We start from the raw sequence: 13,306 nt of genomic DNA on the forward strand, positions 1-13,306 counted from the left end.
TGTGTGTGTGTGTGTGTGTGTGTGTGTTTCCCTTCTAGCTTAAAGCCTTTCAGTCTCCAGCAGGACCTGTCATCAATGACGTCAATCATCCGGCGCCGGCCAATCAGAGGGTGGGGTAATTGTTTAGCTCTCTGGGCTGCAGCCGTGTCCATGAATCTCTATTCAGTATCTCCCAGCTTCCTGCTGCTGCCTCTCAAGCGTATGGGATTCCACGTAGGCATTAAAAAGAAAAAAAGAAAAAAAAAAAAAAGAAAGAAAGAAAGAAAGAAAAAAAAAAAAGCCAAAACTTGAAAAAAAAAAAAAACTTTGCAAAAGTTTTTTTTTTTTTTTTTCTTTTCCTCCTCCCCGCTGTCAGGTGACTGTAGCGTTAGAAGCCATGAGTGTGGAGGCTTTGGGGAGCCCAGTGATGGAACCAGCTGCACTCTCCAAACGGAACCCGGCGCTGAGATTAGTTGACTTGGCAGGGGCTCATCATCACCATCACCACCATCATCACCATCATCCCCCACAGAGCGTCACAGGCTTCCCGGGGTTCTCCGGTCACCCCCACTCAATGGCTCCCTCGCACCCTGGGGAGTACGCTGCTGAATCCCGCCTAGGGCCGAGTCCATTCCGAGCCGAACACATGGGGCACCATCATCCCTCGGCCCTCAAACTCAGCCCTGCCCATCATCCTCATCCCCACCACCGACACCAACATCATCATCATCACCACCACCACCACCATCCTTCTCCTCCTCCTCCTCCTCCTCCTCCTCCACCTTCTCATTCTATGGCAGGAGGCCACGCTGAGGTGGTCGGTAGTCCAACCGGAGCGTTTGGCCCAGTGCCTTCCACAGCTCTCCCTTACCCCGTCTCCCACCCCGCTCAGGCGCTTACGGCAGGTAGGGACTTCTTAATACGCAGAGATCTGCCAGCCCCCATGATGCCAGGGCTAAGCGAGCAGCCCCCTGCTCCCAATTCTCACCACGGAATGTTTGTCTCAACAACAGGTAGCTATTCTGGACACCATGGCCACCAACACCCCGAAGCTGGGCACCACTCTATTTTCTCTGGACTCCATGAGCCGCCTCCCCAGGCCTCCCCAGGTGGCCATCTGAACGGACAGATAAGGCTGGGGCTACCTGGAGACATGTACGCCAGGTCCGAGCATTTCACTCAAGTGCCCGCCTCCAGGACAGATCCTTTCGCTGCAGCTTCTCTGCATAACTACGGGGGCATGAACCTGAACGTGAACCTAGCTCCCCACCACGGCCCCGGAGCCTTCTTTCGCTACATGCGGCAGCCCATCAAGCAGGAACTCATCTGTAAGTGGATCGAGGTGGAGCAAGCGCCCAAAAGACTTTGCAACAAAACTTTCAGCACCATGCACGAGTTGGTAACTCATGTCACGGTGGAGCACGTTGGCGGCCCGGAGCAGTCCAATCACATCTGCTTCTGGGAAGAGTGTCCGAGAGAGGGGAAACCTTTCAAAGCCAAATACAAACTTGTAAATCACATCCGAGTCCACACGGGGGAAAAGCCCTTCCCCTGTCCTTTCCCGGGGTGTGGGAAAGTGTTTGCTAGATCAGAAAATCTCAAAATACACAAAAGAACTCACACAGGTCAGTATTCATCGCTCTCTATATTGTTCAGCCACTATGATGCAAGCAAGTGGTGTATTTTGTGTGCCCTCAGTGTTTGGTTTCCTTAGCTTTCAACTCTTGTATTTTTGTTTTCCCATGTGCCAAAGTTCATAAAATATTAATTCCGTTTTTCTATTTTTAGATTCATTCAAGTTTTGGAGGCTGAGTGCGTTGCTACAATGTTTCCGTTATGGGGAGGGTCAGATTGGGGAATGAGTACGTGTGTGTCCCTGGATGAGTTCTGTGTTCACATGATTTAAATATTTTAGGATGTATGAAGGGATTTTAAAAATCAAATCGCTGTGGCGAGCTCCCCAAGCGAAGAGTGAACAATGGGCCTCTAACTTTTTCCAGGCGGTCTTAACTCCTTGTGGCTGAACTCTTCCTGCCTTTTAATTGTTGATTCTTCCTCACCACTGCCTACTCTGGGGGTCAGCGATGAAAATGATGTTAGGGGGACTTTGCAGAATCGTGTCTATCTGGGATTTCGAAGTCCTCCCTTTTTAGGCTCGCAGAGGCAAAAGACCCCACGCATTTTGTGAATCCTCACCTCTAGCCAGAGCCTAGAAACAATTGGGCCTATCTGCTTGAAATGTCATTTACAGAACTGTTAAGTGAAATGGGGACATGTGTCAAACACATCTGTTAGTTCTAGTTAACAGAGAGGAAAGTCGCTGGATGGAAGATCCTGCAAAGCTTGAACTCCTCCGGCCAGAAGCATCTATAATTAATGAAATTGCAAGGAGAAAGTTTTCACACTTCCCGGAACAGCCTGTGAAGTTGTATTAATTAGTTTAGCAGCCGGTATTTGTAGTCTCTTTAGCTGTTAGGGTCTTTTTTTTTTTTTTTCCTGTTCAAGCACCAATAACCTACCCTCCCCCGTTTTTCAGGGGAGGGGGGATTAGAGGGAGGAAAAAGGAAGGAGGGGAAGAAGAGGAGGGAGAAGAGATAACGAAATCTATTCCAACATAGTTGTTCTCTCCCCCTTCCCTATTTTCCTATTCACTTCTACTTCTGTATTTTATAGAATAATTTACGGGCTCGTTAACAGAAGTCTTTCTAGCTACAGAGATTGCTTACTTCTTCGAATATCGTCCAAGTCCCCCCCTTTCTTCCCACGGTTGAAGCTCCTCGGAGTTATAAACCTGAAGAATACTACTTAGAATATTTGTCCATCTCCACCTCCACCCCCTTTCCCCTATTCGGGCCCTTCGGAGTGCCTTCTGGCCTGGTTCCCTTAATTGAAGGCAACATCTCCTTGGGCTGACTATTTTACAGAGTCTCAACTCCGAGATTTTTTTTTTTTTTAAGGGTCTACACAGACCCTGGATCTACCACAACGACCGCAGTGTTATTTTGATTGAGGAGTTAAAAAGAAATACCCATGCTCCAAGTGGTAAGAATAACACCTCCGCGACCTTTTTGTCAACCCTAAGCAGGTAGAAAGAGTCATTAACAAGGCAACTCATCCTTAATGACAGCGTGTTCCTTAAGTAAACAAACTTTTACTGCTCTTTACCGGCCCACTGTTTGAAGTCTCTGAAGCAGAAAATGGTTAAATTCTTAGTGAAATTGACCTACAGCAAAGAAGCAAGTTCAGGGCGTCGCAGTGAGCGCAGGTTCAGGTTTGTTAACCACAATTTTCTAAGTATCCACTTTTCACTTTCAGCTTCCATTGTGATTAATTACCGCGCCGTGTAAAAATCCAACAGGGCCTTGACTGTTCCCGCGTTTCTATTAAACACCCTAAGTTGTCAAAAAACAAAATGTTTCTGAAATTGCAATAGAACTCGCTACAAATTATTCATGAAGACAGTTCTAGATTCAACAGGAAAATAATTGCCTTTTCAAATATTAATGACGTTTCATTTCCTCCAGTCCGGGGAAGTAGTGAAAAGCAGCGATTTCCTGGGCTCGGAGAATTTCTCTCTTAAAATAAAGTCTCGAACTTAAAGGCACTTTAACTCGGCCAGCACGGAGGGGTTTGCTTTACCGTGCTGTGCTTAGAAAGATGCAGCAGGAACAATAGGGAGTTCGAAGAGGGGAAGAGATCCCAGCCGGGCGCCGCGTTATGACTTTCGTTTTCTCAGGCACGAATCTTGCCTCCTGAAACTCAGGCCCCTAACCTTCCCTCCTCCCCGGGCTCTCCTTCCTCCCTCGGTTGGTGTAGCCAAACGTAAAAATCTCCCTGTGGAGAAGGAAAAATAAAATCGACCGAATGGGATTTCTCCCAAAATACTTGTGCCCAGCTACAAGTGTGCTATAAAATGGCGGTTGCAGAGGGGCAGCCCCAGACTTCCTAACTTGGCCCGGCTGCTCGCAGCAGGAGGCGGGTCCCTCGAGCCTCAAAGGGGCCGGCTCCGCTCCGCTTCCCGGCCCGGGACGTTTGTGGAGACCCAGCAGAAGCGGCAGGAGCGAGAGCTCCAAAGCGGCGTGCAGCGAAGCTCGTCGAAAGCCAGACTCAGAGGATCACGCCCTGCATTCCCTCGCGGCCGGCTGGAGCTGCTCCCCTACGCTACGTTCGGCTCTCACTCGCTTGCTCGGCTTTCGGGCCGCCTCGGAGCTGGTGAACCAGACCGAGAAGCTTCCCGGACAGCCGACCCAAGCCGAGGTCGAGGCCGAGGCCGAGGCCAGGACTGCTAGGCTAGGACCCATAAACCGGCTGTCGGGTGCCAAGGAGAAGCCAGGGCCATTGAGGACGAAGGCTTGGAGCTCCAGAGAGAGAACAAGCTTGAGCCTGGATTCAGCTGGGCCTCTCTTCCTTACCTGCCACATAACTCCCGGGGCTCCCATCTAGAGTTTACGGATCTTCTTTCCCAGGGGCCTCCTAACTTACTGCTTTCTTGTACTGCCCTAATATCCTTCCTTTATTTGTTGACTTGGCTCCACGGCCCGAGGTCAAATCATTGTTTCTTTATGTGAAACTCTAATTAGGCAGTCATAAGATTTTTTTTTTTTTTTTAATTCTGGTGGGAGAAAAATAATCATTAGAATTCCCCAATCTGTTTTCTCAGTGAAGCTCTTTCTTCTTTTGCAGGACCTTGATTGCGTCATTTTTCTAATTTTTGTTTTTTTAAGAAAAAGAAAGACAAAGTGTTTTGGTTTTTTTTTTTTTTTTTTTTTTTTTTTTTGGTTATCCATACGAATTGGACCAGTGGGGGAGAGGGAAAGAGAGATCATGTGGATAGTGATGACACTGATTTATTCTGCCACCTCCCCCCCCTCCCTAAAAAGAGGGTTTGTTGTGTGATAAATGAAAAATGAAAGGCCCCATTAGGGGGAAAAAATTCCCATTTACAAAGGAGATTTTGAGGGGGGGAGGAACTGTTTTAGGATTCTTCAAAGGGGATTCATTTTTATGTGAAGCAAGTGTATAGGCCTAGATCAATCCTGAATTCATACAAATTGATGGATAAACAGATAGGAAAGACAGGTAGAGGATAGATTCATAGCAGGATAGTAGATAGGTAGATAGATAGATAGATGGATCGATAGAGAGATAGGCACAGATTTCTTCTTCCTGAGAGGTCTATCTTATTGAGTGAGGCTTTGTTTACATCAGCACCAAATCTAGATCATTTCATGGGAACATATTTTTTTTCCCTTAAATTGGCTTTATGATGAGGTGGGGGTTAAGGGCATTAGAGATTGATCCTCATTAATAGTATACTGTGTCTATCCACAGTATGTGTGTATGTATGTGTATATGACTATATATACAGTAACCTCTGGCACCATATACCCAGCTATATTTTAGTTGCTTTAATCACACACTTTACTTGACTTGGCAGCACTGACTGTGAGACTATATAGAATGTTTCTATATTTTCCAATTCCCTGATTGCAGATAAGGAAATATCTAGGGGGAGGGGGGAACAGGGTGGGATAAAGCAATACACAACTGATCTTTATTTGGCACATTATTTTGCCAATAGGTTCCATAGGTCATATATGATCACCTTTCATTAGCTCCTGGACACATCATGCATTCCAAATGAAAAAAATCCTTTGCTAATTCTCCAGAGTATAACATTTCTTTTTGTGCTTCTATGAAGGTGGGCTCTGGTCTGATCGTGATAGTTTGGGGGCAACTTTGGCCCTAATCTAATTCCCTCCCCATCCATGGAGGAAATAATTCATTGCAAGACCTTCCTTCTAACTCTAACAACAGGCAGGGCTGGCCCCTTCACCTCTGCTTAGGAGTTACAGCACTTAAGATCTTGCCTTCAGCGGTTAGTGGAGACCAATCTGTCTTTTAAACACTCCATTGACAATAAAACCAAGTAGCACATGTTAATATCTTCGAGAGGCCGTTGTAACCCATATAATAAAATATTATTACATGCATTCCAGTATAGAGAGATAGAGGATTATTTAGGAAAGATTTGAAGAATGCTGCTAAATGTTTTCCCTCAGGGGGTAGACGAGAGAGGGGGGAAAATGGATTTCATGTGAAAACAGCCTCAGAAGTGAATCATTGCCCACTGAGGAGCTCAGAATACCTTTCCCTGAAGACAGAATACACATTGTTTACACGCAGTGTGCAACTGCAGTTGGTCTTTAAATTATCTGACTGCTTTGTCATTTGCACAAAACCCACTTTAGAAAACAATTTGGGCTGGAGGAAGAAAGCGTTTGGGTCTGAGGACAACTTTAAATTGGGTAGATTCTGCCTTCACTGCCAATATTTTTTATAATGTAAAGTGGGCTACCAGTAAAATGGATTTTGGAAATTTAAGGTGGGAGAGAGAGAGAGAGAGAGAGAGAGAGAGAGAGAGAGAGAGAGAGAGAGAGAGAGAGAGAGAGAGAGAGAGAGAGAGAGATCCACTGGGGTTTTAGACGATGGAAATTAAACTAAGATGGAGTCACCTTCTCTCTCTATCCCATTCTCCCAAGCTCCCAATTCTCAAACCCTAGTGGGGGGGGGGGGGAGAGGGGAGTGGTTAATAGATCTCTATTTATCAAAGGATGTGAGCTGGTTCCATTGGGGGAGGGGAAAAGGGGGGGGATTGGAAGTCCTGGGGCCATGTGGAAGGGTTTTCTTTTCTTCTTCCTCCTTTCCCCCCTTTTTTGGGGGGATCTTTTGTTTTTTGTTTTGTAGAGAGACAGAGACAGAGAGGGAGGTAGGCTCCTAACCCACCCCCTAACTAATGTATGTAATCGTTAATTGCATTCTTTCAGGAGAAAAACCATTCAAATGTGAATTTGAAGGCTGTGACAGACGATTCGCGAATAGCAGCGACAGGAAGAAACACTCTCACGTGCACACCAGCGACAAGCCCTACAACTGCAAAGTGAGAGGCTGTGATAAATCCTACACGCACCCCAGCTCCTTGAGGAAACACATGAAAGTGCATTGCAAGTCTCCTCCTCCGAGCTCGGGTTACGAATCTTCCACCCCTTCCCTGGTGTCGCCCTCCTCGGACTCCGGGCGGGACCCCCCCGGCTCGGCTGCAGCCCCCGCGGAGCCGGGCGCCTCGTCGCGGGCGGCGAACCTGAGCGAATGGTACGTGTGTCAGAGCTCCGGGCCCAACGCGCTCCCGGCTCCTCCCAGTCCGGCTCCGTCACCTGACTCGGGAGAGGCGGCAGCGGCTGCGGCGGCAGAGGCGGCGGCAGAGGCGGCGGAGGCGGCGGCGGCGGCGGCGGCGGGAACGGCGGCCACGGCGGCGGCGGCGGCGGCCACGGCAGCGGGGGCAGCGGCGGCTGCTGCTCACACGAACTGCGATGCTAGGCCCTGTTACTAAAAAGGGGAGAGGGAGTGATTAAAAAAAGAAGGAAGGAAAGATGAAAGGAAGGAAGGAAGGAAGGAAGGAAGGAAGGAAGGAAGGAAGGAAGGAAGGAAGGAAGGAAGGAAGGAAGGAAGGAAGGAAGGAAGGAAGGAAGGAAGGAAGGAAGGAAGGAAGGAAGGAAGGAAGGAAGGAAGGAAGGAAGGAAGGAAGGAAGGAAGGAAGGAAGGAAGGAAGGAAGGAAGGAAGGAAAAAGGAAAAGAAGGGAGGGGGGAGGGAGGGAGGGAGAGAAATCCACCAGTAATTAGCTGCAGTACTATAGGTCCCTAATGCAGTCATGTCATCCCCATCGATCTTAAAATACAGAGAGATCTTCACAGATCTACCTCTACTTATATTTTTATCTGATCACATACACTTAACCCCTTTACGCACTGTACACAAACACAGTACATAAACACACTCCTGTACCCCAGGGTGATGCAGACTATAGGGGAAAATTCATGAAAAGGGGACCCCAGATTCTGGGAGCTATTCCTAAAAGGACCAAGAAGGAAAAAGGAAGGAAAGAAAGAAAAAAAGAAGAATCATAATAATAATAATAAGGAGGGGATTGATGGGGAAACCCTGGTACTTGGAAGAAGCCGAAAGCCTAGTAAAATAAATGGCCGAGGCTCTGTCATTAGGCTGGGAACTATATGTTTTCCTAGGAGGGAGGGAGGTCAACGGGCCTGCAGACGATTCCTAAGGGGTTGGCCTGCTCTCTTTCTCCCTCCCCAAAGCCCGCCCCTCTATTGCCCTGCCCTCTTCTCCCCTTTTCTTCCCCCCCCCCTCCACTCCCCAGCACAGCTCCCTCTCCCACTGATTGGGTTGGCCCTCCTGGTGCCAAACTGTTTCTCATCGATTTCTGATTTCTTCGTCCATGATTGTATCAATGAACCAAAGTGTTTAGATTTCTTAGTGTCTCGGGATGTCTGGACAGCTTACGAGTGGCAACCTGCTCGCTCTCACCAATTCTGCCTGATTTCTTTCCCCGGTTCCCCCTCCAAATATCCCAAATCCTTCAAGAATTGAAAGTGATTTTTAAAAAATGAAGCCCCACCTCCAGCACATCACCTAGGAGGATAAACGTATGACATATGTACACAACTACATGAAATGAGTGTACAAAATATATGGATGGGTGTGTACGTGTGTATGCACTACATATGTGCATATGCATGTATACATACAGACATGTAGTAGGCCACGAATAAAACTATCTAAAGAGAGGAGGGAGTAAAGAGTGGCCTAGTGATTAGCTTGTCCTTTCCTTTTATGTTCCCAAGTCTTTAAGATGCTGAATCCCATCTTCCCTTGCCTCCACTCCAGCCTCCCTCGAAGCCATTGTCATTCATTCCTGTTAAATCTTGTGGGTGCTTGTGATTTCTCGGGGTTTGTGGGAAGGCTGTTCGTGGTGACGTCATTGTGCTCAGGCCACTTAGGCGAAATTACTTGTGTGAGGTGTCAGTTTCTCTGGATGAATCGTGTAAACTACGTGATGGTCTTTGTCTAAAGCGCACAACCTTGTTCTTGTTTTTTTGTTTTTTTTTGGTTTTTTTTGTTTGTTTTTTGTTTTTTTTAAGAAAACAAAAACAAAAGAAAGAAAAAGAAAGAAACACCAATAATAAATTTTGTAAAGGCAAAAAGAAACCCATGGTGGTGATAGAATGTGTATTATATACATATAATATATTGCGGTGTATACGACATCAGGGAAAGGATGCCCGATGGAGAACCACAGTTCCTATACTTTGTTTTTCTCCTTACCCTTGAGTTCTAGGCAATGGGGAGTGGGTGTAAGAGATTGGGGTTAAGGAACTCACAAAAGTTGTGAAGACAATTTAGACATCATTTTCTTCTCCATCTTCTACTGGAGGAAGAAAAGGGCAATTTCTCTAAAACTGTTGTCGGTTCATTGCCTAAATGCAAAACCACTTGGTTAGTTCCCAGCTCCCCCTTCATTCCCCACAGAATTTAAAGAACTAGATGATTTGGGGGATTTGTTTTGGGTAGGTGGGGGTGTTAAAGGGAATGAGAGGGGCAACTAATCAAAGGAACAAGGAGGGGGGGAAATCTCCACACAAGAGACACACTCGTCAGTTTTGAAACCTTTTCACTGAGGCAGTGCTCTTTCTTGGGATTTAGTTTAGTTTGTTCTCTATAGAAGCTTCTTTTAGATACTATTAGACAATTTGCTTTTCCTAACACTCAGCTCAACAACTTCAGCTAGATAAATAACTTACTAACTGGTGTGGGATTGTTTTCATTACACATAATGAAAACCTGATGCATCCAAATACATCCTTGGTGAATTATCTAGTCAGTGAAAAGAAGAAGAGAGAGAGAGGAGAAGGGGGGGGGGAACCCACTCCTAACACAACAGCGCTGATAGTCATCAACTACAACAGTCATGGGCAAAGTTGGTTGCAAAGTGGTGCTTCTCATCACAAAACTAAAACTCTGGAAAAGAAAAGGTTTTGAGAGGAGGGGGAAGGATAGGAAAGGGTCATCTGAGAAAGAGTTTTCATTTCAGAAGAATGTCTTTCTTTTAAAAAGAAAAAAAAAAACTTTAAAAATTATCTTGAGCTCCTTGCTTTCTTTTCGTTCCTTTGACCCCGAAGAGAAATAAAATAAAATAAAAATGTTTGTCGGTGTAGGCTAATCACCTTTAATTTTTCATTTGCTTGTTACAGATGTCCACAGCGTTGCTCTCAAGGTAATCTAGACAGACGCAGCTGAAAGCTTGAATCTTATGCCTTAGACATCAAAGGCAGATTGCACAAAGAAGTATTTCTCCGCAACGGTGAATCTTCATGGTAAGTTAGGATTTCTATGGCAATAGGCAAGTCATACTTAAATACTGAAAGGCGAAGTCTGGAGCCCGTCCAGTCTTTTCATTAAGGACATAATATTTACGTCTAACAGGCCTTTTTTCTTGTGTATACAAGTATATATTTTTGTTTGACGCGAACTAAATCATTTTCATTTAATTTCCGGTAAACAAAAACCACGCGAATGGGCACTTGTTCCAGATCATAATAAAAATGGATAATAATGTCAGGAAGCAAAGAGCCGCCTGAATTGACGCGTCAGTTCCCCTTTGTCTCTGCATTCTGCCGTGATCAGAGAATGCATTTGGATTTGATGGCGAGTTTCTAAAGGCAAGGAAATGGTTTTTAAGGGGGAAAGAAAAGGAGAAAGGTCTAATCAAGCTCGGGTTGTTCAAAGAGTCTGATTTTGGGGTTGAAAGTGTGAGTTTTATGGTGCATCTACATGGCACGTTAGGATCGCTATGGTAATGAGGAAAGCAAAAGCAAGCGGCCCTCAATGGAGGCACACTCCATTTGAGACAGTCTATTAAGATACATTTGCACTGACCTTTGGTTTCATGCTAGTTTAATACAGTCAATCTGCTCGCCATCATATACTTCCTGCACATAATACACTTTCTCAAATTTGGGTGTTTGTATTTACCCCAGACCCTGGCTCTATTTGTGCCTGAGATTTTAAGTCAATGTTCTCCCCTCACCCCCCAATCATTACTGTTCTTATTATTACTATGTTGTCGTGTTGTGCGCAGTGTTGTTGTTTATTATCAGAAAAGGAAGAGCTGGTCTCTGAGAACCTTTACTGCCCCCCAAAGACGATCCAGGGTCAGTGGTGAATGACTCCTGGCAACGTCAGAAGCTTTAAAACTAAAATCGAAAAAAGAAAAAAAGAAAAGCAGATTTCATCCATCAGAACACTTCATTTTCCTGTCCTTAAGTTAGCTGAGCTTGGAAGACCAGGACATCGAGATGGGCTATGGGAATGAGCCAAAACCTCAGAAAGTAAGGAGGACTGACTACTGTCACCATTTCCAAAGCCTCTTCCTCATTTAACTGCCTACAACCTTCCCTTATCCCAAGAAGGATGGTTATCAAAGTCTAAAGTTCTAATGGCCCCAAGGGCCCCTATTCTAGGGATCCCGCTAAGGGCAGCTAGGAAAAAAAACTTCGTCTGGAGGAGCTTGGGTTGGGCAGGCATTCTTGGGAAGGAAGGCCAAAGCATTAGGGAAGATCCCAGGAAAGTTAGAAGTCCATGTTTCAGTAATTGTCTTGTTGTTTATTTTATCCAAGTACCCCAGTGAATAGGGGAAAAATAAACACGGTGAAAAAAAAATTCAAACAGTTGAGTCTTCTTTAGTGCCAGCCCTTGTGGTTGAATAAAAAGGATGGTCCGCTTTCTATTGAGCTGAGAAATCTTTGAAGTGGGAGTTATTATCTGAGACATTCCTGCTTGTCGTCCTAACAACGCTGATGAAACGTAAAACGGGCTTTGTTGGCGATTTGTTCTCCTCTCTGTCAAACTCCCCCTGCCCGCTAGCTTTAAACCGTTTCTAAAGAGATAAAATCAAACTTTTTTTTTTTTTTTTTTTTTTTTTTTAAGATAACTTTAGGACTCTCAAGTCTATACAGCAAAGAGCAATCCACATAAATATAAAAAGTCTACAGACTTGCCGGTCTGTGAAGACCCCAACACACACATTTTGGTACACAATTTAAGAAAATGGCAATGTGTGTGTGTTTGTGTTTGTGTGTGTGTGTGTATGTGTGTGTGTGTGTGTGTGTGTGTGTGTGTGTGTGTGTGTGCGTTGTACATGGCCAAGTCGAACATTCTCAGAAACTGGGAAATTTATGATTCTTTTCTTAGATAAAAGGAATCTTAGTTACTGGCATCATTTGATTACCTGAAAGGGATGGAGGAAGGAGGGCCCATTCTTTTAGAAAGTCTCTTGTCCAAGTAAACCACAGAAATTACATCCCTCAACATATTATTCTCAATCCTCAAAGTTAAAAGGCAGTCCTCAACCAAAAATAGACATTCTATTTCCTCATTCCCACCATAGAATCATCAAATCCCTCTAGGAAAAATAAAATAAAAGTAGGTGAGAGAATTGGGCCTGCTCCGGTTTAATAGTTACAATTCAGTGTTTACATTGGAATATCTGGAAAATAAGTAAGGAAGTAGTATATTCCCGCTAATAGGCATGCAAACGAAAAGTCCCCTGTGAGCCTACGTATGAATCTTTTCACAGTGTGTATAGCCAGATCTTGGAGCTTTTCTTGGTTCTGGTTCTCTAAAACCTCATGTTGTGCTTTTAAAGGTGGTTTAACACACACACACACACACACACACACACTCACACACACACACACACACACACCATTCAGGATATTTAGGAGGTCCTCCTTCCTCCCCTGTGTGTGATGACTAAATGATTTGTAAAGAAGTTTCCTAAAGCTGTAACCCATGCTGTTATTATAGTTGCTGCAAAATGTTGTCTTTTCTATTGATTTTTATTTGTTTACTGGAGGTCCCCATATGTTTGTTTATATCGCTAATTTATGGGAAAATGTAATGATCGCAATGAATGTGAATTATACAGACAGGAAAACGTTTTGTAACCGTAACTCACAAAGAATGCCCTACTGAGCCCTCTGAATATTTCTCATCCTTTCCTTCCAGATTGTGATTTATATCTTGCCTTCAGCAGGAGTTAAATTATAAAGTAACTTAAAAAAAAAAAAAAAAAAAAAAAACTTATTCTGTTGTTTGAAAACGACTCTACTACTATGGAAAGAAAATGTTCCAAGTAGTTGATGAATCTTGCTGTAAATATGTACAACTTGAATTCTGTGACTTTTCACCAAAATATATCCTACATGTGTAGATGATGTTTCATTCCCTTCTTTCCATTATTACAAAATAAACGACATATGCATCTTCCCATTCTATTTCGATTCTGGATTTCGAATGATTGCTCTATCTGGGGATATAAATGTGTTCTCCAACTCAGTCTCCATGTAGAAGGAAAGGAGGCTTCGGTTTATTTGCCTTTCATTATAGAGAAATCACTTGGGCTTTTTTTTT

The 13,306-nt window shown here is 44.6% G+C and overlaps 1 protein-coding gene across 1 annotated transcript; it reads left to right on the forward strand.

Annotated features, from left to right (window-relative positions):
• Positions 1-349: 349 nt before the first annotated feature.
• Positions 350-7,369, forward strand: ZIC4 (Zic family member 4). The gene is made up of 3 exons (XM_074301958.1): positions 350-884; positions 993-1,604; positions 6,807-7,369. The coding sequence occupies exons 1-3, from the start codon at positions 377-379 to the stop codon at positions 7,367-7,369; spliced, it is 1,683 nt and encodes a 560-aa protein (XP_074158059.1). The 5' UTR covers positions 350-376.
• The last annotated feature ends 5,937 nt before the right edge of the window (positions 7,370-13,306 follow it).

This window comes from Sminthopsis crassicaudata, chromosome 3 (assembly GCF_048593235.1).
Source record: "Sminthopsis crassicaudata isolate SCR6 chromosome 3, ASM4859323v1, whole genome shotgun sequence".
NCBI lineage: Eukaryota > Metazoa > Chordata > Mammalia > Dasyuromorphia > Dasyuridae > Sminthopsis > Sminthopsis crassicaudata.

Coding starts and splice junctions, on each gene's coding strand:
- ZIC4 (XM_074301958.1), top strand. CDS start 377: ATGAGTGTGGAGGCTTTGGGGAGCCCAGTGATGGAACCAGCTGCACTC. Junction 885..992: donor CGCTCAGGCGCTTACGGCAG/GTAGGGACTTCT, acceptor TCTCAACAACAG/GTAGCTATTCTGGACACCAT. Junction 1,605..6,806: donor ACACAAAAGAACTCACACAG/GTCAGTATTCAT, acceptor GCATTCTTTCAG/GAGAAAAACCATTCAAATGT.